This window comes from Squalius cephalus, assembly GCF_949319135.1.
Source record: "Squalius cephalus genome assembly, chromosome: 2".
NCBI lineage: Eukaryota > Metazoa > Chordata > Actinopteri > Cypriniformes > Leuciscidae > Squalius > Squalius cephalus.
This window is the reverse complement of record NC_137123.1, coordinates 29536842-29559927: the sequence shown is the minus strand read 5'-3', so window position 1 is coordinate 29559927 and position 23086 is coordinate 29536842. Positions and strand designations below refer to the sequence as shown.

At 38.4% G+C, this 23086-nt stretch overlaps 1 protein-coding gene across 2 annotated transcripts; it reads left to right on the top strand.

The window, feature by feature from the left end:
• The first annotated feature begins 10131 nt into the window (after window positions 1-10131).
• Window positions 10132-20208, top strand: LOC307153366 (nephronectin). Of its 2 annotated transcripts, XM_079862796.1 has the most exons (6): window positions 10132-10227; window positions 10448-10540; window positions 15448-15570; window positions 15772-15891; window positions 17057-17191; window positions 19933-20208. In XM_079862796.1, exons 1-6 carry the CDS (start codon window positions 10182-10184, stop codon window positions 20139-20141), a joined length of 726 nt encoding a protein of 241 aa, XP_079718922.1. In that variant the 5' UTR covers window positions 10132-10181; the 3' UTR covers window positions 20142-20208. The 2 variants fall into 2 exon arrangements, with proteins under 2 accessions (XP_079718922.1, XP_079718923.1); XM_079862797.1 differs by lacking the exon at window positions 17057-17191.
• The last annotated feature ends 2878 nt before the right edge of the window (window positions 20209-23086 follow it).

Here is a 23086-nt window from a genome sequence, read left to right as displayed (position 1 = left end):
GACCTAATACCCTTGTGTTGTGTTTTGTGCACATTTTCTCTTCTGGGCTATGACAGGCCCGACACAGAGATAGAGTGACAACAGGTGGGGCCGCCTAGTGAAGGGGGACCGATTACCCATGAAACATACTCTTTTTGTGCTTTATTTGGGTCGCTGTGAAAACAGTGTTTGTTTGTATAGGCGCGTGCCGTGCAACGGGTCCATTGACTACAATATAAAAATATTTAGATATGATAGCTTCTTGCTTTCCGAAAGCCTGTGATTATAGTAAAAACTGTTGAAAAATTACTTTAAGTTATGACTACAAAGGTATATCTTAATTATAGTTTCAAATACTTAGTGAAATTGTTCCAAAAGAGAGAGCAGTGGAAGATGGCGATCTGCAGGTACCAACCAATGGCCACCAACTGCCAACTGCAAAGCCCCAACATTCCCAAACTGGCAGTTAGTCAACTTTTTGGACCTTTTTGGAATTTTTTCTGTAGGTTTTTTTTTTTTTTTTTAAGTTAATTTGCTTTATTTTGTTTACTTCAAATGTAAAGCTATTTTAAATTTCTTCAGGTTCAGGATAAGTGCAGTAAAAGATTCAAATAAACCCCATTTTAGGCTGCTATTAGTATAATAAAAAAACGTTGTCAAATGAGCTTTTTTTGCTGTTTTTGACCATAGATGGTCAAGATGTTGTAAAATATAACAAATAACAATTTCCCTGGGTCAGAATTGTATGGAAAAATGTATCCATTTGTCTCTGTGAGTTGTTTACATCAAAAGTTTGTATCACTTTATATCACATTAGATTTTTCGGGTTTGGTGCAAAGGGTTAAAGATAAAGCATTTTGGACATTATTTCAGCTTGGTACCCAATTTAATCTTAAAATAGACACTTGAATGATAAAGAAATAACAGGTTGTGAAAAAAAAAATCACCCTATGCACTTGAGAAAACGAAAATATAGTTGATCCTCTACACATATTTGGCCATTTTTTGCTATTTTTGTCCAGAAATAGGGTCAATATGTTGTCAAATGTCAAAAATAACCATTCCATTAAATTCCTGGGGTCAGAATTGTATGGGAAAATGTGTTCATTTGTCTCTGTATGTTGTTTACTTAAAATGTTATGCCACTTTCTATATAATTTTTTGATTTTACGGGTTCTGGTCGGGTGCAGCAAAGGGTTAAAAATGAAGCCTTTGGGACATTATTTCAGCTTGGTACCTGGCAGATTCTGAAAATAGACACTTTAAGGATTTAAAAAAATCAGGTGCCATAAAAAAAGCCGGGGGGGTGCGCGTGGACCCCTATTTCCATCTAGACTACTATTAAAAATCTTTAAGATTAAGTGACAAATAATATTTGAAAACCATTTTGAATTTGAACAACAAGAAAAAATGAAACACTACTTTAATATCTTTATCAAGTGTGATTAAGAGAACGAGAGCGAGAGAGACTGTTGGGACATCTTGCGAGTTCAGGCCAGTTGAACTTAAACAACGTCATGGCGAATGCAGTTAATTCTATCGTGTCATTAAATTTTTGATCACTTTGCTACTTTGAAAGAGAGAAGAGCAAAATTCCAGTATAAGTAAGCAGTGTATTAAGCAATTAATGTGATGTAAGCAGTGTAATAATAGTGATTAGTGTAAATAGTGAGTAATGTGCAGGGTTCGTACGGGTGCTTGAAATCCTTGAAAGTGTTTTAATTTTGATGTGTTTAAGGTTTGAAAAGTGCTTAAATTTTGGATAAAATGCTTGAAAATGTAACTATATTTCTTTCACAACAAATATTTATCTGACGGAATAGTTTGTTTATTAAATGGAGAAATAAAATGTAGCCCTTCAGATTCAGAGCGATTTGCGCTACGCTGGCCAGAGCAAGTAGCGTAAATAGTGAGTTATGTGATTTCAGTTGTTTCTTATTAAATTGAAACTGGAGTAAACGTTTTTGGAAATTCGCATCCTGGCTGGGCTTTGTTTGAATTGATTTTGACTTGCTGCTGAATTGTTAACACTCATATAGAAACAAACAAGGAGATTTATTGTAAGAGTCACTTTATTTTTCATTAATATTAAAGTAGTGAAGTTGCCTTTACATGCTTAAGCTGTTAATTTATCCATTGCATGGGTGGACCTTATCCTTATCAATTATCCACACATTTGCCCCCCCTGAGAGATTTTGCAGGAGCCGCCACTGGTTAGGAATATAACTTACTATTGTAGGGGTCAGGAATAGGGTTTGGTTTAGGGTTAGCTGCATGTAATTAAGCATAATTTCCTGTAATTACTACAGTAAGTACTGTACATGTAACATACAGTATGTAATAAGAACACTAAAATAAAGTGTGTCCAAAATTTCCAACCATTTGGATTACATAGTTTTATCATACACTAATAATCCTAAAGTACCGTAATTCCTCAAATAAAAACCAGTAGTCAATTAAATGCCGAGCCTCTGATAGTGGCCAGGGGTGTGGTCAACACGGACAAATAAAGGCCGGTCTTAAATTATGTTTTTAGGCTTGTTCGACTTCATGCAGCTCTGCGCAGACCGATCGGCGGCTGACTTGAAGCAGTGCATGCCGGTTAGAAATTTTGTCCGACTTGATACAGCGCCAACACCACGTGACTGTGACGTATGCCATCAAAGTACCGCGAGAACGATTCAAGAGTAGCCGGAGAACTTAGCCAGCGCAGCTTCTCAAGAGAGGCTGCACAAGCTCTGATGACATCACAGCTGTTCCACGATTGGCCGGATTCACCTCATGACAATGATCACGTGTGTTTCGTGTTTATTCGAACACCTTTAGTTCCTCTAAAGCTCTCAAATCAGTTTTTTATAACAGTAAACACTCTTTTCATGTCGTTGCGATGTTATATTGTGTCATGTTTATCAAATTAAAACTGATTAAAAAACGTAGACTCCACTTCATTGAAAGTAGCGTATGCTGAACTTTATTCTTGTTCAAACAGACGATGTATGAAGCATAAAGTATTGAATGAAAATGTCTCTGAAACATCTGTGTATTATTTGGCAAATGTTGCATTGATTTATTTCACTGCAGCTGTGGTAAAGTATGTAAACACCACGTGAGTGGTCACTACGGGAACCAGAAAGTGTCCAACTTCACGTCTTCGTTTGCAGCTCCTCCCCGCCTGCACGCGGCTACTCTCGCCGATCGGTTACATCCAGCCGCAGCCGATGTCGAACACACCTATTATTAACAAAGTTCGGGAGGAGCACGTTCAGATAATTAAACACAGGTGGAGCACATTCAGATAATCAAACCTAATTAGACACGAGTGGAGCACACTCTGTTAATCAACCCAATCAATGAGTTAAGAGGTGTATACAGCAAACTTAACTCCGTTCGTTGACAGTTTAACAGCATTTGGTCCCGCAGTAGGCTACCTTCCTAACATGTCCGAATCAAGCTCTTCCCGTCCGATGAAGAATCTTTCGTCCTTCAGAATCAGGAATCTTTGCCGCAATCCTCTGATGTTATTTCGCGGACGTCAAGCCAAACAAACGGGTCCTCGCCACCGCGGGGGCGAAACATCCGCAATCTCCTTCCGCGTATTTCTCTAAACCGGACCATTCAATAATTCCTGCCATAGAGAAATGGACAGTAAAGGCAATGATGCCCTCTTCACGCAAAGGAACGGGCCTTCCTCCTGCGTCAGGCCGCCAGGCTGTTCGAACTTCGCATCGCTTCAGTTGTTGAATCACGAGCCAGTTATGCCATCTGGATACTCATTTTGATTGGGGAATACGCGTTTTAAATCGTTTTTGTACAAATGATTTGCAGTCATTAACGCGATACGTCCTTGTGGCATAAACTCACACGTAAACAGTAGGTCGCACATTATGTGCAGACTGCACACAGAATCATTAAGAACCTATCGTTAACGCTGTCCGGCAATTTATTTACAAAAATCGCTTAGAAACTTTTGACATCCCACAATCCAGTGTGTTCCATTCTGTGACAGTTGAGCTAAAAATAAAGATGGCATCTGAAAGTTGCGGTTGGTGGTCAGTTTGTTTGTAAATGTGTTTTGACCAATGTTTTCCATTTTTGATGTAATTTCTAACAGGAAATTACAATTGAAGTCATTAAATATTTGCTTAGTTAAAGCTCTCTCTATTTTGTTATAGTTCATTAAACCGTTAAACTGCCTCAAAAGTCTGTCCGAAATCAATTTGGTTAGGTACTTTAATGCGCAAAAACTGCCTTTAAATTAGCATCAATCTACTGAATGCACCTTTAATGTCATATTTAGTAATATTAGTTTACTTTATTTCTGTATTTTCTTCTCGTCTGATTTTTTTTTTTGGAGGCACTGCCGCTGGATAATCCCCACTCATCTGCTCATTCTCACTCATCAAACTCATTCATGCTATTTATTTATTTTAAATCCAGCTGTACGCTTTTTAATAACTGGGAGCAAAACAATGATCTTAATTGCCAGTTTGTACATTGACTTTTCAGTCCTGGTGCAATCCTAAAGATTTCTTTGCACTGAGATGCATATTTGAGTGTGTTGATGTTAAAATAAGTGTGTCATGGCGTCAGATAGAGGCAGCTCCTCTGGTGAGCACTTCTCATTATCATTATGTGAAAAGCACAAAATAATTTGACTTTATTGCTTTTTATTACCACATCTGAATGAGCTGCATGGCATACAACTGGCAAATAACAATGATAGCATGCCAGAAGTGTTTCTGTAGTTCATGTAGACTTTGTACGAATGTTTTGGAATCATCACAATATTTCTTCATAATGGTAAGGACAAAATGCTGAAATGCCAACAGCTCTATAGAAATTAAAGAACATAATAAATCACCACCGCCAAGGGTGTCACCTATATAGAATTTCACGTACAATTAATCAATTGGCAGACAACAAAGGGCCTTTCTGACTTTGAGTTGTTATATATATGACTCACCCAAGAGCTCATCGTCTTGGTCCCCCCACCCTTGTTGTGTCAACGTGTCACAAAGATATGCCTCACTGGTACCCCATCAACCCTTATGCAGGTGTCTTGTCACACCCTCTGAACTCTGTGGCTTGACCTATGACCTCCAACACCTGGAAGAAGCCCAATTCCTTATAACCTTTGACCCTGCTGTTTTCATCACTGCTGGCACCTGTTGAACACATCAGAGAGCTCTTCTTTTCACATAAGAAACTTTCAACGTGAGGTCAACAGGTTGTGAGGGAAAGAATATTTGGTTCAGTTCTTTTTTAAATGTCACAACTTTCAAGTAATATGTCATATTCAGCATATCCAAATGACAGATCAAAGCTTCGCCTGCAAAAGGATTATCATCACACACAGGACAAGAATTTTCTTTTATTTCAAGTCAGACAGAAGTTGGTAGTCCTTCCACATAGCTCCTCATATACTATACACAGTGAACCCAAATTTGGATAGTTAAGGCAAACTTACATATGTGATTACATTAGATGTTTGTTTAAACATTTGAATTTAAACATATTTGGATATTTACTGTCAAAGTTAGTGGTATGCTAAAACTGTGTAAACTTGTAACTAAATTAATTAAAGGGATAGTTCACCCAAAAATGAAACTTCATACAAGTTTGGAAAGTTTTTGAGTAAACTTTCCCTTTAATTTTTACAACATTTAGTTTTGGTCCTTGAATCTGATTGGTTGAGCAGCATTCCAAGAATGCTGATATAACTGTCCAAAAGCACTGGGATCTCTGGGCAAATTCAATTGGAAGTGAGCATCTCTATGCCCTACTCACTCCGAAGGACAGAACCTTTGAAGTGGGGACTTTGGTGGAGCAGGGCACTTGTGCATCATAATAAAACCATTTGGAACACACTTGGAGGACTTGCCACCCTGTGTCACATGACCAAAAATGTTAAAATTACTTCCTTCAAGTGACCATCGTATGCACCCTTCACTAATGGACTAGTGGAAGGCCACTTCATGAAAAGGAATCAGTTGTTCACTTTCATTTGGAATGCCCCTACAAATGGCATCCCCTTACTGAAAGGCCCTTCAAGGCCGCAAATACTTTTTTAATTCACCCTCTGCATCACTGTGCTTGTCATTGTCCAGCACTGAGACAGACTGCTCCTTCCACCCTTCTGAAACCTAAAATGACAAATGGGACACCCAATGCCAACTACCATCTGCCGCTTAGAGATATGCAAAAGTTCAGCTGAATGCGTGCGCATGTTTAAGTCCACAAAACTGTTGTGTGTCCTGTTTGTCATTTTAAGTTTAAGAAGGGTGCTCATGAGCAACCTCTTTGTGGCCTATGTGCACCTTGGATGTGCACTTTTGCCAAGTGCACACTGAGGCAAACTTCACAACAGACTTCTACCCGACAGTCAAATCAACATTATGTCACAAAAGTGTGGACCCGGAGGAAGAACTCAAGGGCTTCCATTTGGGACAGGGCATATATTGCTGGTGGCACAAAAACAGATTAAAGAACTGTCAAATTGTGTCTACAATGTAAGTTACTCAGTTTTACCTTGTTATTTATTGAACTGTTATAAAGCAATATCACTTTCACGCTAAGTGTCCAAAGATGATGAAGAAATCCACGAAGCTAAAAATAAAACGAAGTTTCTTAAATAATTCAGAGGCAGGTAAATCCAAGAACGAGTAAGCGAGTAACACAGCACAAACAATACCTGACAAATGTGAAGTGTGGACAAAGCAACTTAAATATAGGGCAAACAAGGGTGATTAATGACAAACACCTGTGATGATTAAATTAATCTTCATAACAACTCATAAATGGCAGGACACTGAACCAAGGAAAACAGGAACTAATGAATACAAACTAAAACTCAATGAAAATGAAACTAAATGAAGCACATGACTGACAATTCGTGACAGTCACAATTGCAATGATGTTGTTTACGGCTGTGATCCCCCCGTAGCGAGAGGCCAGTGAAACAACACCATTTTTACTTGTGTGGTATTGCTTAGAAATATCCATTAAATCCTTGGGAGCAGCTTGTTAAATCTAATTCCAAAAATAGCTCCGAAAATTCAAGTTAGTTCTGATATCTATGCAATGATGTTAATTTAAGTATGACTTAACTGTCCAAATACTTATTGGTGTCACTATAAACTAGTTAGTTCTATGGAAAACTGTGATGTGATATAGTTAAATCATCTGGCGGGGTGAAGGGGGTGGGTGGCATCACATCAATCTTAGAACCACACACTGTGACAATCCAGGAGCTTAGCATCGCCTCTGCATGATAACACACTCGCTCAATTACCAGGATTATGTTTAATTGCGTTATCATGATGAACAGGCTTCTGAGGTTTGGCAGGGAGTCAAAGGCAGATAATGCTTACTGGTCTTTCTACCCACCCACTGATGTGCAGCGGTGCACTTGACAAATCCAAGAAGCGTTAACACAGTGAAATGCATCCTGAAACTGCTGTTGCTCCTCTGCACTGATTGTGTCATTGTGAATAAAAAAGGTGCTGTGATTGAAATGCCACACATGCTTTTATACAGTGCCATTTAAGACTGATTTGAGTTCTGCCTTAAGGGTGAGTCAAGTGCAGTAATCTCATAATTAGTATGGTGCTCCGCCAAATAAGCGTGTACTCATTCTGTGAGCTTGTATTATTACTTGTTGGAGCTATATTAATCCTAGCGGGCTAAATAACCGTAATATGTACAAAAGGATTTTTGTCGTTTGCTTGTGTTCAGATGCCAGATGTCTTCTGTTTTGGACAACATTGTTCTCTCTTTGGCTAATTGGCCTCGTTGTTTGATTCAAAGAAGAAGAAAGCAATGTGGAAAGCTTTATTTTCCCTTAAAACTAAGCAGACTTCTTTCTTAACTTAAAAGTGCATTCAACATTGTTTGTTTACGTTTAGCTGGGTCTTATTTGTACTAGCAGAACCAGACAGTGGTTTTTAACCTTGTACTGACACCTACTGGTGTGGATGTATGAAGTTTATTAACTGCTGTCACTTCACACCAAACCTGTTTGTTCATCAGGGTTGTGCGCCATTCAGAATTAAAACAGAGATTTATGAATGCAGAATTAAAATTAAATTCATCAGATAACTAACTTGAAAAGCAAATGAAGTTTGAATGTTGGCTTAAGTTTAAAGGTTTCAACTATTCATCAAATAGTTGATGAAGTTAACAGGCTTGAAAGGCTTTTAAGGTTATTAGGCCTGATATATGTTTGAAATGTCAGTTCAAAGATATAAGGTAAATTCCAATTTACATTTGTGGCCAATACGATTTACACCCATGAACTAAAAGCGAGCCATTTCTGCATTTTACACAGCCCTGTTGTTTATCTTTTAGTTTTGTTCCTTTTCTCAGTCTCACAGTACAAACATACATGAGCTCTCTTCCAGCAGCGAACGTGTGTTGGACAGAGCCAATTTGCTGTGTGTCATGTGTTTGGATTCACTATTGTTTAGACGTTCTATTTTTCCACTCATACTGTTTGGACCACTGAATTGCACACATGTTAATCCATGCCATCACACTGGACTGTGCTGCAGGCTGTAGTATGTTGTTTTTGGTGTATTGTTTATATCGTTAATGCATTGTAAAGTGCCTTGTATAAAGAAAACATATTATTATTAGTAACTGGTGAATTGCACGAAATGGCTAGTCATGTGGTGTCAACATGGCGGCACACATGAGGGGGTGATCTGCTCCATGTAGAATAAAACAACCTTCTCTAGAAGAACAATACAGAGCAAGTGTCTTTCTCAGGCCTGTCACCATCTAAGGGGTCCATGGCGATGCAAGGGGTCTGCAAATTATTGTTTGATCTCAAACTAATTTTTGTTATGTGTGAAACAAAAATACAATGTTGTTATTTTCAATCAAATCTAAAGAAGTTACACTGTAATAGTTTTTATTTTAATTTTTTACGTATGACAATATGAGATATGCTGACATATTGCAGATGGCGAACCTAACAGACCGACCGTCTTCAGTTCCCTAACTACCCTCACAGTTGCTTCCCACCACACAGAGTCTCCTTTCATCTGCACGCAGGTGACATGACCTGTCTACACTTGCACACAAGCGCACACAATTCCCATCTATTTGTCAGGGATTTATCAGGGACTGTCCTTTGTCACGTCTGACACAAAGGAATCTACTTCTAGGCGGTAAATCAGCTGTATGGGAAGTGCTTTTCGATGTCTACTGAAATAAAATATTTTGTCTAACTTGACTTGATATGATGCCATTTAAAAGCTGTTTGAAGGGTCGTATCCATCAACACTTCTTCATAATTGGACTTCTCTTTGTAGTTCCTGACCTAGCCATTCCTAACAGGTGAGTAGAAATTAAAAAATATATATTTCACGAAAAAAATTGTTTATTGAAGCTTGAAGCCTACATGACTATGCATGATTATTGTATATCTATGCAAAAAAAATAAAAAATAAAAAATAAGGCATTTTTTTTATCCTAAGTACAACCTGTTTTTCATAAGCTGTTTATTGAAGATTTCATTATTGTCGTTAACAGTTAATATGTGGATATTCTACATTAAATACTAAAAGTTTCTAACATGTTGATTTTGAAGACATCTGAATGTCATCTCAATCCACACTGATCTAAAAACATAAAAAGATGAAAACTTGTTGAAGTGAGAACAACTTTTTTAATTTTTCTATGCCAAAACAAAAATCTATAAAAATAATTTAAAATAATTGGAGAAAGATATGTAAAATATATGAATGTTGGTTAAAATAGATTGTATTTTCAAGTGCTCAACCAAAACGGATGGATGTGACTTGGAATGTGATTAGAGATTGACTTAATGTTAAGCAAGAGGTGTTATTTTCCTGCAGTCTGCCATTTTTGGAAAATAAAGAAAATATTTGACTGAAAACATTTCTTACTAAGGTTTGGATTTTGTCTGCCCTGTATGGAACATTAATGTCCTTTGTCAGTCATAAGATTATACGGTCAGTCAAAACTGCTTAAGTGATGAACTATTTGTGATTGTTTTCAGAGATGGTAATACCAGTGCTACGTGCAAAAAAAAAAAAAAAAAAAGGTTAACGTACAGCCCTGTACTAGATTACTTTCATTTAGAAACTGACAATATTCAATCTTCTGACAGACTCCAGACAAAGACAGACCTGCCAGCAGAACAAAGAAATCCAGGGCTCTGTGTGTTAGAGCCATCTATGTCCTGCTGCTATGGATGGAGGAACATTAATGGTGTTTGCCAACGTGAGCAATATAATTATTCTGATTATTATTAGCCTATACCTGTATTTTTGACTAACAAGCTAAATCATACTCATAAGATACTTACAAGCCTTAGAATAGTCCAATGATATAGATTATGTAGACTAATTATAATCTCTAACAATTCAATAGTGCTGATGGAAAATATATTTTAAAAAAGTTTTTATCAGTGACATAATTAAAACTATTATGTAATTTTTAGCGACATGTAAAAAGCCCTGTGAAAATGGATTCTGTGTTGGGCCTGACCAGTGCTCATGCATGAAGGGTTACAAGGGCAAATATTGCAACGAAGGTAAGGACACAAGCATAATAGTTTCAAATAGCATTGATTTTAAAGGGTGATATTATGAGGAATATGCTTTATGTTTTAAACGAAAAAGTATGTTTTTATTGGCTATGTGTAGCACCTTTCTTTCTATATATCTTGAAGAATCCCAACCTTTCAGGAAATGAGTGAATACAGTGTTTTTTCATTCCAATGCGCTACTTTTCCGTTGTTTTTCTATGTAAACACGCGCTAGACTGACTGGCATCACATGTCTTTTGCAGAATCTCGCACATGAGCAAAGTTAAAAGAACGTCTCAGTTTACGCATGCAACCATGGTTCCCTGAGAAGGGAACCAGATGCTGCGTCCCCTAGAGGGTGCTATGGGGCAATGCCTCCGGCATGACCAGTGTCTGAAGCATGAGTCTAAACACGTCAATGAACTTGACATTGGCAGGTGGCAGTCTATGACGGCACAAAGAGCCTAACAACTTAGCAAACTGCCTAGCCAAGCTTTAGGAGTGGAAGCCTCAGCATGACGACTCTCTTAAACGAGAGAAGACCTAACAACGCCCCATCCTCAGATCCTCTTGCAAGGAGGCTCACAGAGAGCCTAGATCTCACAATTGCTATCCTAGCGGAGCTCTGGAGAGCGGAGGTCTCAACAAGATAACTCTCTCTAGCGAGAGGAGGCCTGACAATGCTTGCAGTAGCCAAGGAGGCTCACAGAGAGCCTAACCATTTAGCCTATGCCTGAACTCATAGGACGAATACACTACGCCCTACAACTGTGAAGGAAGCTACATAATAGGGCTAGCAGCCTGATACAATAATCAGCGGTCCTCAGAGGATCGACTCTCTATAGCAAAAGGAGGCCTACTAACGCTTTAGTTTAAGTGACCAAAGAGGCTCACAGAGAGCTTAACAACTTAGACCCAGACTGCTCAGGGGAGTGAACAAACAATGGTAAAAAGTACTCCCTCCTAGATACACCAGAGGAGACTCAGGGAAGGAGAGCCAACAACTTAGTGCTGCTGCTAATTCTGCCTTTGAGAACAGAGGCCTCAATATGCTGACTCTCTAAGATTAAAGGAGGCCTAACTGCATTAGCCTACAACTCGGAATTGCATAAAGGGCGGAGCTCCGGGGTAGCCGAGGTGGAGAACTGAGGAGCAGTTTCAATAAAAGCAGTAGCCAAGGAGGCTCAAAGAGAGCCTAACAACTTGACAACACTGCCCACTAAAAAGCAGGGTCTTTAAAGGGTCACTAAAAATCTTGTCTCCGGTCCTGAGACAGGGACGAGCCAGACCCCTTCGCAGACTGAGGTATGGACCTGGACCGGCACGATATAAAGGTCTTGAAAGCTGCGGAGCGCACCTTCGCCTCTCCAAACTTCCTGAGCACGGTCTCAACAGATGTGCCGAAAAGTTCCGAAGGCGAAACCGGCACATCTAGGAGAACTTTTTTATCTCTCTCCCCGATGTCGGTCAGGTTCACCCAGAGATGCCCCTCCGTAGCCACCATGGATTGACCGATCACAGCAGCAGTCTGTTTTGTGGCACGGAGAGCCAAATCTGTGGTGCGGCGCAGCTCCTCTACTGCCTCAGGGGGAGCAGCAGATCAGCCTGGTAGGCCTGTAGCACAGCCATAGTGTGCAGCGCCGCACCTATGCCATTAACCCTCTGAGGTCAGCAAACGCACCAGCACGTTTTGCTGGATTTTCTTCACATTGTAGCACAATAAACTTAAATTACTCCGTCATTTATGGTCATACAGAAAAAAGAAATATGAAAAAAGAATCTGTGAGATGTCTACTTTTGTATGTGTCCACTTACAATCAAATCAAAAAATTATGCTTTTTTAAAATAAAGAAAATAAACAGGGTGTGCTTTCTGCCTCTCCGTCTCGGTGAACTTTTTTTTCTTGAGCACGTCTATAAACTGAAACAAAACTCAGCGAATACTTGTCACACATTTATGAGCCATATATATTTATATATTAATATATATTTATAAACATTTAAGTTTGTACTTTTAAATGATCGGATTCAAACTGAAAACAAATATTCTCTGTTTAAGTAATTTGTATAAAACCAACAAGATGTCCTGTTTCTCAAACCCTTGCTCATTATTTTTAATTTGACCATGCCCACACGCGCAAAAGAGATTGACATGCAAATCGTCCACATGGAACGTGAACGCGCTCATTACCTCAAACACAAAGCACCAAACTTCATCAGTCTCTGCTTTTCGTCGAGTTTGGTGTGACATGCCGATTTACCTCATTATTATTATTATTATTATTATTATGTGATTTACCTCAGAAGAAGAATGCGATTTGAAGACAAGAAAGATGTAAGGTAAGAAATTCTTAATCATAGGCTATTAGTTAATGTTATTGTTGCATAAACTTCACATTGCAGTTGAACTGTTGATAGATATATGGTGAATATTATATTTAGACCCGTGTTTACTGTTAAATACTGTGTTTGTGGATATCTGCTCAAACGTAGATATGTATAATATGGTAACCATAATGTTTCATATTTTGGAGCGCGCTGTGCATTTTAATGTTTCATATTCAAAACACGTTGTGCGTTTGAAAAGCAAAACGCACCAAACAATAGGCTTCATGTTTTTACTCCAGTCTCATTTCATAACATCATAACGAATGGAAACATTTGAAGTAACATGATAGTCAATATATTTTTCTCTAGCGTAGTTGTTACTGAAGTGTTCCTTTTTTAACGAACACTGATGAACAATGAACGGCTGCTATAGGTTATTGTTATTATTATTATTTTATGCAGCACTGCGCGTAGCCTATGCCTACAAGGCACAACAAACCAGGTATTCATTATATATTGTTGGAAACATTTCTGTGTGTGTGTATTCTGTGAATTTTAAAAAGCAAATTTAACCAGAAAAATCTAAAATCTATTCCCAAAATCGTGCAGCCCTATAGTTTCTCTTGATATCAGCATGTTCACAGTTTTTTGTTTTTTTTTACGGCTTTACCCATTTACCCGGCTTTTGAATACGGCTTTACCCATCTTTTTTTTTTTACAGCGACCAGATGCCCCACTGATGAGTCCTGCTGACTTCAACATTCACATGAGTCTCTGTACATGAACATGGTAAAGTGGAAAATCAAACACCTTGGAAATGAAAGGTATGTACAATGTTTTTAGGAATGGCACAAAGGTCTCTGTCTTTGGATCATTGTTTTCAATAATGTGCTTTTTTGTCATTTGTTGTGTATCTTTGGATTATGTTGTGTTGTAAATAAATCCAAACAATCAAAAAGCCATTATTTTTTAAATCTCCTCATTCTTTGTGCAAGGTTGCTCATGGGGCCTGCTCATGGGGAATGATAGGGCCTGATAGCTCCTAATATGGCCATTAGGGGAGGGTCTTTGTCTTTCTCAGGTGTGAAAGCCATAAATATTCAGGATGTGTTTACACCTCTTCGCATAAAGCTTTCTTACACAAAACACGTCTTACAAATTTTAAATCAATATATTGTATTATCTGAATGAGCAGTCAGGATGATTTTTACATAGTTTTGAAACAAATATTCTAGGCTACGTGATACAATTTCCAAAAGTTGAGTGAAGAAATAATCAGTAAGGGTTTCATGACCTTATTTCAGATTTATTTTATTTTTTTCACAAACCACGCATAAATGTCATTATCTCAAACTACAAAATTTACATACATGCTGCTGACATATTATTGTAGCAGAGTTTGTGCTAAATACAGTGTAATCAGACTTTAGCCATGAAAATGTCACAAGTAACAGAAATAAGCACAAATGTCAGCGCATGTCAGAACACCTCCAGGGCCCAGAAAACACCTCAGACCCCAGAGGGTTAAGATGCGATGAGACACGCAGCAGTTTAGAAGGCAGAGACAGAGCCTTCAATATGTCTCATCCATCGAGAGATAGCTAGCCAGCGTCTCTTCGATCGAGGCATCGACACATACCCATATTCCCGCATCCCCTCCACATTAACATAATTAGCTTGAGTGTGATGGATGCAGGATGAATACGGCTTTCCTCAAGATCTCTCCACCTCAGCATGTAGATATGGGAGAATGGGAAGGCTCAAATGAGCTGGATGGTTGTGTCCTGACAAAAAAAAAAACGTTCATCCAAGCGACTATGAGCGAACTCGCGCTTCACACTGGACATAACTTCCAGTACACGCTGCCGGATGACCTGAAAGACAACACATTATCATAATCTGGCAGCTCAGTCTCTACAGCCACAGATGAATGAGAAATATTCATACCTTTCTCGAACTCATCCGCGAACTCTACCTGCGAGCCCCACAACCTCAGTCTCCTACTCGCCTCAGCTGAAGCAGGTCCTGAACCGCAACGCACATATGACTGTTTACAGTAGCAAGTTGACATGGTAACTTTTTATTTGACAGCGTCAGAGGACGGGGTGAACCTAAACAAATCACTGTCCCGTTGTTCTCTGAGCAGCGACACAATTTTTATCAAAGTCAAATGCCATAGCTAGTGCTATTATTTTCTTTTTATTTAATGCCAAAAATAGTAGCTATCTATTCTGCTGTTTGGCTATTTCTGTTATTTCCATTATTGCATCACATCTCAAAAGTGCGTCTCGAGACCCTTGCGTTCTGTGCTGTGCTTTTTTAAAACCATTCCTGAGCGTTTTTAGATGCAAAGATGTGTTCTGTATGAACGACCCCTTACAGTGTCCCTGATCATTTTAGAGGGTAAAAATGTAATAAAAACAAAATTATTGTTTTAGGTGCCAATATGCATGCAATATGACCCATTTGAAGTATTGAAAGTATAACAATTCATTGCTATTTTATGATGAGTTAGTTTGTAGTATACAGATAATATACAAATTAACTTTTTTGTTGTTGTTGTTTTGTATATTCTTTTTACTACAGATATCAATGAATGTGGGTTACCTACAAGGCCCTGTTCCCACAGATGCATGAACACTATGGGGAGTTACCGTTGTTTCTGCAATCATGGATACATGCTGGACACTGATGGAAAATCCTGCATCAGTAAGGCTAATTATCTTTGGTGAACCAAATGGTTGCCAGATTCATGACAAAAGTGAAAAATTACCTCAATATACACTCTATATTTACACTTTTCCCATGTGTCCTAATTATAGGTACTGTAGGTACCAAGGTACTTTATCAGAGTGTGTTACATATTCCAGGCTTCCCCTTTTTTTATATATTTTTTTATTTGCTCTCCAGAGGAACTGGACTGCACCTCTCTTCGCTGCCAGTGTGGTTGCCAGATTGAGAGAGAAGGTGAAGTGGGCTGTTTGTGTCCTCCAGGGCTCCACTTGGCTTCAGATAACAGAACGTGCAAAGGTGATCCCTCATTTCTAGTGTTGCCTTATCCCAACTTCCATTGTGTTAAACTTAGTTTGAACCTCCATTATAGACATATATTTTTTTACTTTTGTATTACCTTTGTACCAGGACCTATGTTGTAGTTAGACTTAATATTTATGAAATTGGACAAACTGAATGTAATGATTAAACCTAAGGTCAGTGAGTCCTACTTGGACAATGATTGGATATACAAAAGCATCAATGGCACTGTTACAAAAATGTGCCATTTTTGCTTGTAGGGGGAGAAATCAAAATGCACATTGTTGCTAGGTAAGGGATGGTGTAGGAAACAGCCTCCTTTGAACTGTCAGAATTGTTGGAGTGAGGTGAAGCAGCATATGGCAAAAAATATCTTTTTGGCATCCGCTGAGAACAGGTGGGGAGACAGCTTCCCATGCAGCATACAGGACATTTCAGCAACCCCCACATAGCAAGCTAATGGCTGCTACCAACACAGCCAGAAAGTCTGTCATTAGCAAACCCTCAGCCTAATGTTCATGATACTTTTCTCCAGCCCAGAACATTTATCAGTTGTTCAGAAGATCCTAAAGTTATTACAGTGACCCTGTAGATAACAATAGTAAGAAGTCATCATCCAAATGAAATGTATAGAATATGATAAGGCAGACCATTGTTCATTCAGCATATGGAGTTGGGCTTGTTAGAGACACCTTTTCTGTCACTGCAGAGCCACTTTAAACATCTACTTTGTTCTTTTCAGTATGGAAATTACTAGCCACTGTGTTTATGACCCTATAGATGACAGTCTAATGCACAGGTGTCAAACTCAGTTCCTGGAGGGCCACAGCCCTACATAGTTTAGTTCCAACCCTGCTTCAACACACACACACACACCCCTGCAGTTTTCAAATAAGCCTGAAGGACTTGATTAGCTGATCAGGTGTGTTTAATTAGGCTTGAAGCTAAACTCTGCAGGGCTGTGGCCCTCCAGGAACCAAGTTTGACACCCCTGGAAATGTAAAGGTCACAAATTAACATTGAGCAAAGAACATTCGAGTAATGTTGCTGCAGACTTTCAGGGAGCCTTTAATTTACTGAACCACAGTGGCATATAATTAAAATGATAATTTCATCTTCTGATTTTCATATACCATCTACTAATCAGTTATTTATTTTGTAGACATAAATGAGTGTGACGGTCTCTCCCACACTTGCACAGAACACCAGTCCTGCAGGAACACTTTTGGGAGTTTCATTTGTGTCTGTAAGGATGGATATATCTTGGGAACACTTCAGGATACAGTCACATGTCGAGGTATCTACAAAGGTCTAAAGTTATTCATGAAAAAACTAGTAGACTGCACTGAACACTGTAAAAAATGCTTGATCGTTTAACTTAAAAAATCAAGTAACGTGGTTGCCTTATATTTTTTTAGTTCATTGAGACTAAAATTTAAAACAAAGAATGAGATTGGTTTAATCGACAGAAACTCAAATTATTATGTTATCTGAACAACATTAGAGAATCTAAGTTGGTTTGACAAAAGTTGTGAGAAACCGTCATAATAATATTTAACCTTTGTAAAATAATCACCTCTCTTAACACTTTTAAGGCCTGTTCACAAAAAAATAAAAGAATGAATAAATAAATAAATAAATAAATAAATATATATATACAGGTGCTGGTCATAAAATTAGAATATCATCAAAAAGTTTATTTATTTCAAGAATTCAACTTAACAGGTGAAACTAATATATTATATAGACTCATTACATGCAAAGTGAGATATTTCAAGCCTTTATTTGTCATAATTTTGATGATTATGGCTTACAGCTTATGAAACCCACGAAATCAAAATCCCAGAAAATTAGAATATTACATGAAATCACACAGTAATTACACAGTGATACCATGGTCATTGAACCAGGTTTTGGTTCTTTTGGCAGTGTGGGCAGGTGCAAATCCTGCTGGAAAATGAAGGAAGCATGAAGTGCTCTGAAAATGTCCTGGTAGACGGCTGCGTTGACTCACAGTGGACCAAAGTCCTCTTTTCTGATGAGAGCAAATTTTGCATCTCATTTGGAAACCAAGGTCCCAGAGTCTGGAGGAAGAATGGAGAGGCACACAATCCAAGATGCTTGAAGTCCAGTGTGAAGTTTCCACAGTCTGTGTTGGTTTGGGGAGCCATGTCATCGGCTGGTGTTGGTCCACTGTGCTGTCCACTCAACGCAGCCGTCTACCAGGGCATGTCCAGAGCACTTCATGCTTCCTTCAGCAGACAAGCTTTATGGAGATGCTGACTTCATTTTCCAGCAGGATTTGCACCGGCCCACACTGCCAAAATAACCAAAACCTGGTTCAATGACCATGGTATCACTGTGTAATTACTGTGTGATTTCATGTAATATTCAAATTTTCTGGGATTTTGATTTTGTGGGTTTCATAAGCTGTAAACCATAATCATCAAAATTATAACAAATAAAGGCTTGAAATATCTCACTTTGCATGTAATGAGTCTATATAATATATTAGTTTCACCTGTTAAGTTGAATTCTTGAAATAAATCAACTTTTTGATGATATTCTAATTTTATGACCAGCACCTGTATATATAATTTATATAATAGCTAAGTGTCCACACCAATGAACAATAATGTTCTGTCATTCTAAGCGTGCTTTTCAAGTCAGATTAATTTTGATTGGCAGTATATCTTTTGTCGTTCATCAGCAGGAAGAAAAAAGTTCTGAAATTGATTCCAATTAGATATTTTTTATTTCCTATTTATAAAAATGTTTGTACTATATGGTTATAGATGTTGTTACAGTTATCATTCATGTTGTGTGAATGGGCCTTTAGTCACAATAAGTGATGCATAAGTTCTGCCAGCCCAAACAGTTTGATTAATTGTCCCCACACAACACTGATTTATGTGAGGTTATGCTTGCCATGTGTAGCAACTGTTTGTGTATGTGTGTGTGTGTGTGTGCGCGCGTGTGTGTGTGTGCTTAGAAATTCTCTATCATTACTCAATTAACCATTTTTGGGCCAAATTTAGCTCTTGATAATTCACTTCACTATGTCTTTAGTACTGGGATAAAACAAGCTACAAAATTTAAAATAAAAGTTTGTATCAAGGAATTATTTTTAGTTAATTTGTCCAGCATATTCAGATGGATTAACCATTGAGTGCAATCACCTGCTGCTTCTATTTTCTCACCAAAATGTGTTTGGCTGCCTATCAATTAATATGAATCAACACCATCAGATACAAAAAATAATATGTCAGATATTGAGTAATATCCACTATGATAATCAATAGAACTGTTACCACAATCAGACTGAAAATATTCAATTGTTTATAAAACATGATGTTGACAAAATAACCATATTTTGCATGCATAAGTCATTTTGGGTGTTGCTAGCTTCTAACATGACTTCAAAATTAGGGAAATTATCTCAAAATCACACAAAAAAAATGATAGTTTGTGTTGAAAGAGCTGACAACATTTGTAGTTGTGTCAGAAAAAAAAGATTATAGCAAGTGAAAATATGGATTAACTTTGAAATTGCTATTATCAAAGCAAGAAGTTTAAAAATACCTTATGGTGTTAAGTAGTGAGCTATATTGTAAATATCATTTGGTAATATGAAAAGATTATAATAATTATGTTCCATTTATTTAATCAAAATAGCATTATCATTATAATACTGTGTCATAATTTCGATAATATAAAGGGGAGAAAATCAGGTTTTTGTTAAGAACATTCTAGTCACCATCTCTAATTAATTTCAGTGTAAATGTTGATATTTTAACTAATGACAGTAATTTTAGGTAATGACAGATAAAGTTGTGAGACACTTAAAGACACAGGGCTGAAGTGATTTAGAAAAAGCGACCACATTGAGTACATTTTATAAAATTAATTTCCGATGATTCAAAAAATCAGTAGACATATTTTCGGTCTAAAATACATTAACAAACCAGTCCTTATTGTTACAGACAAGCGAGCTCATCGACAGCTCTCACCTGAGTTTTCCTCTCTTATGCTTTGCAGATAAAGATGAGTGTCTGACGGGCAACCATCGCTGCAGCCGCCAAGCCAGCTGTGTGAACATAGAAGGCTCATACACTTGCCAGTGTGAGAAGGGCTACGCTGGAGATGGCTTCAGATGCTGGAAGAAGAGCAATGGACTGTCATGGGCTGCTATGTACTTCCAGTATAAACACTCCAAACTGATGAGGCCAGTAAAGAAACCACTTTAACAAAAACACTATATCAATAAGTATGGGTCTTTAGCTTAGTGTTTATTGGTTTAACTAAAAACACATAAGGGGGTCTGTTATAATGGTTATTTGGATGTACTGGTGCCTCACACAAAAACTTTCAGTATGTTTTATCTATAGATTGATACTATTTATGTATTTGAAAAAAAATATTATTGTAATTATTTTATTATCCATTAGTAGAACTTGAAAATTACTTCTTATATATATAACAAAAAATAATTATTTAAAAAAAAAAGTTATTTTCAAAATCTACATATGTATATATTTGTATACTTAAAACGTTTTACTTCATAAAATTACTTCATACTGTAATGCCTCAATAGCTCCTGACATCAGTACTTCTTAATAAAATACTGACCTCTGGTGGACAGATGTGTTTTATAGCCCTTAACCATGGGGCTTCATTGAAGTCCTTTATCTCATAGATCTTCGATATGTTCACCCAAGTTCTCTGTTATATCTTATATTCAAGAGTACAGATTGTGGAAAGGCTGACTAAAATAATTAAGGGAAATCAGTGAAAATGCAAGTGCGCTGTAGCTCAGGTCCAGCACTTGCTGGTATTCCGAGACCACTGGCAGTGGTGGGAATGGACAGCTGCATCCAGACTCCCTTACTCCATTCATGTTCACCACAGCAGGTGTCACATTGGACCTTCACAGAGAAAGAGAGAGCACTCGAAACCCTGGAACTACTTACGGGACAGCCGAGAACAAAGGAACGAAATGGGGGAACATACAGCCTCATCGAATAACTCTGACCACAATGCCTGGAGAGGGGAAACATTCCACAAACTCACCACAAGAAACGCGATAAAACCTGCTCTTTTTCATTCGAAGCTGTCAGAAAGCATCTATACAAAGGACACAAACAGAAAACATTTCAGATAAAAGGTTCCAGGCCCCTTTTTACGAAGCAGACCTCACACCAAGTTGCATGTAATTCCTACCAGAAACCGGTTTATTTACCGAAAAATAAGATTTAACGCCAAGCTTGGCACTACAAATAAAAAGCAAACAAGTGGAGAAAGCTAAGAGAGGAGAGGAGGGATTGAAAATGAACTTAGGGAGAAAAGGAAACTCACACAGCAGTGGAAAGTTTCTCTTGGTCTTTCTAGTTATTTTTCTCAGTTCTGTTTATGTGTCACTCTGAGTGCCTTTGCAGATGACACCGAAAGGGCCGGACTCTTGTGCTAATGTAACACCGCTGCTGCTATTGGTGTTAAGTGAAAACAATTAATATGTAAATCTAATGTGGACATCTGCTGTTACAACAACTCTATGTCTATCTATTTAAAAAATTAAGGCTTTTATTATAAAAAACAACAACAACAACAAAAAACAATACTACCATTTTCCAAGCAGCTGAGCGATAACTAGAAGGGCTGCAAAGAGCCAATGACAATACAGAGCTGAGGGGAGTTGGAGGGTGGAGGGATGATAGTGTAACCTGCCACCCACGTTGCTAAAAAGAGCGCACGCTCAGAACACAGGCACTGAACTATAAAACCACACAGACCCCTGTATTACTCGTGCTGTCCCATTCACTTAGGGTGATTTCAAACAGGCTTTTTCATCCGCAAGTCTTTCCATGATTATTGCCGCAAGTCTCCCGGTGGGGACCGTGCTCCGGCACGCACCCACTCTGTGAGACGTAACACGCTGTTTCCAAGAGCTTAGCACGGTGACTGAAGCGACCACCTGCCCAATTATACAAGAAAGTGATACAGGTCTTAAGCATTTCCTGAAAGTCCTGAATGTACATCCTGTTTTGAAACTAAGGCATTTAATGTGGACATTTAACTGTAGTACGTATGGCTCAAAAACCCACAATAAGGGTCAAAATGACATTGGATTCCATGGTTTTCTTCAAATGCAAAAATATTCAGTAGTGTACAATATTCATTTTATATAAAATTTTGCACATAAACACACACACACACACACGCACCCATGTTTTATGGGGACTTTCCATAGACATACAAACTGTATATTCTATCCCCTAACCATCACAGAAAACTTTCTGTATTTTTACATTTTCAAAAAACTTGATTTATAAGCTTTTTTGCTCATGGGGATCCAAAAAAATGTCCACACAAGGTAAAAAAATAACATCTCAGTTACTAACGTAACCTCGGTTCCCTGAGATGAGGGAACGAGTATTGCGTAAGGCTAACTTACGCTATGGGAAAACTCCTTTTCTCGAGAATATTGAAGCCAAATTTTTAAAACGCTGTGCAGCTGCACAGCAGACACAGATGAACGTCAGCGCGGTCATTGGCAGTGCTACTGCAACTGCATGAACCTATGGCGAGGCAGCTCGGACAAGTGAACCAATCAAGGCACGTCAGAGCCCGCCAGAATGGCTTATGGCTATAAAAGCACCCATTCCTCGCCTAGGAACTTCAGGTTTAATCGACTGAAGCGATCCCCTGATCACAGCACAGTAGCACGGCGGGTTACGCAATACTCGTTCCCTCATCTCAGGGAACCAAGGTTACGTTAGTAACAGAGACGTTCCCTTTCGAGAGGTCTCTTGTATTGCGTAAGGCTAGCTTACGCTATGGGAACCCCCTTCAAAATGCTGTGCGTGCTTAAAACTTCGCTCCATTCTGTAGCCCAAGGCAGACGCCTGAGGCTCATAGAAGAGTAAAGTATGAATCCTAATATAAGCCAGTCCTCTGACGAGCTTCATATAGGGAATATATATAAGAACCTTAGTTCAAGTAGCCGGAACCAGACATGTATCGAGCCCTATGGCTTAGGGGGATGTGTTTTACACTTTATACCGAAAGAACCCTCTCTTGCAAAGCGGGCACTTCCAAGTTATAAAATTCCACTTGACCACGCCCATGACGAGGCCATACCTCTCGTGGAATGAGCTCTGACGCCTAAGGGGCAATGAAGGCCCTTAGAATCATA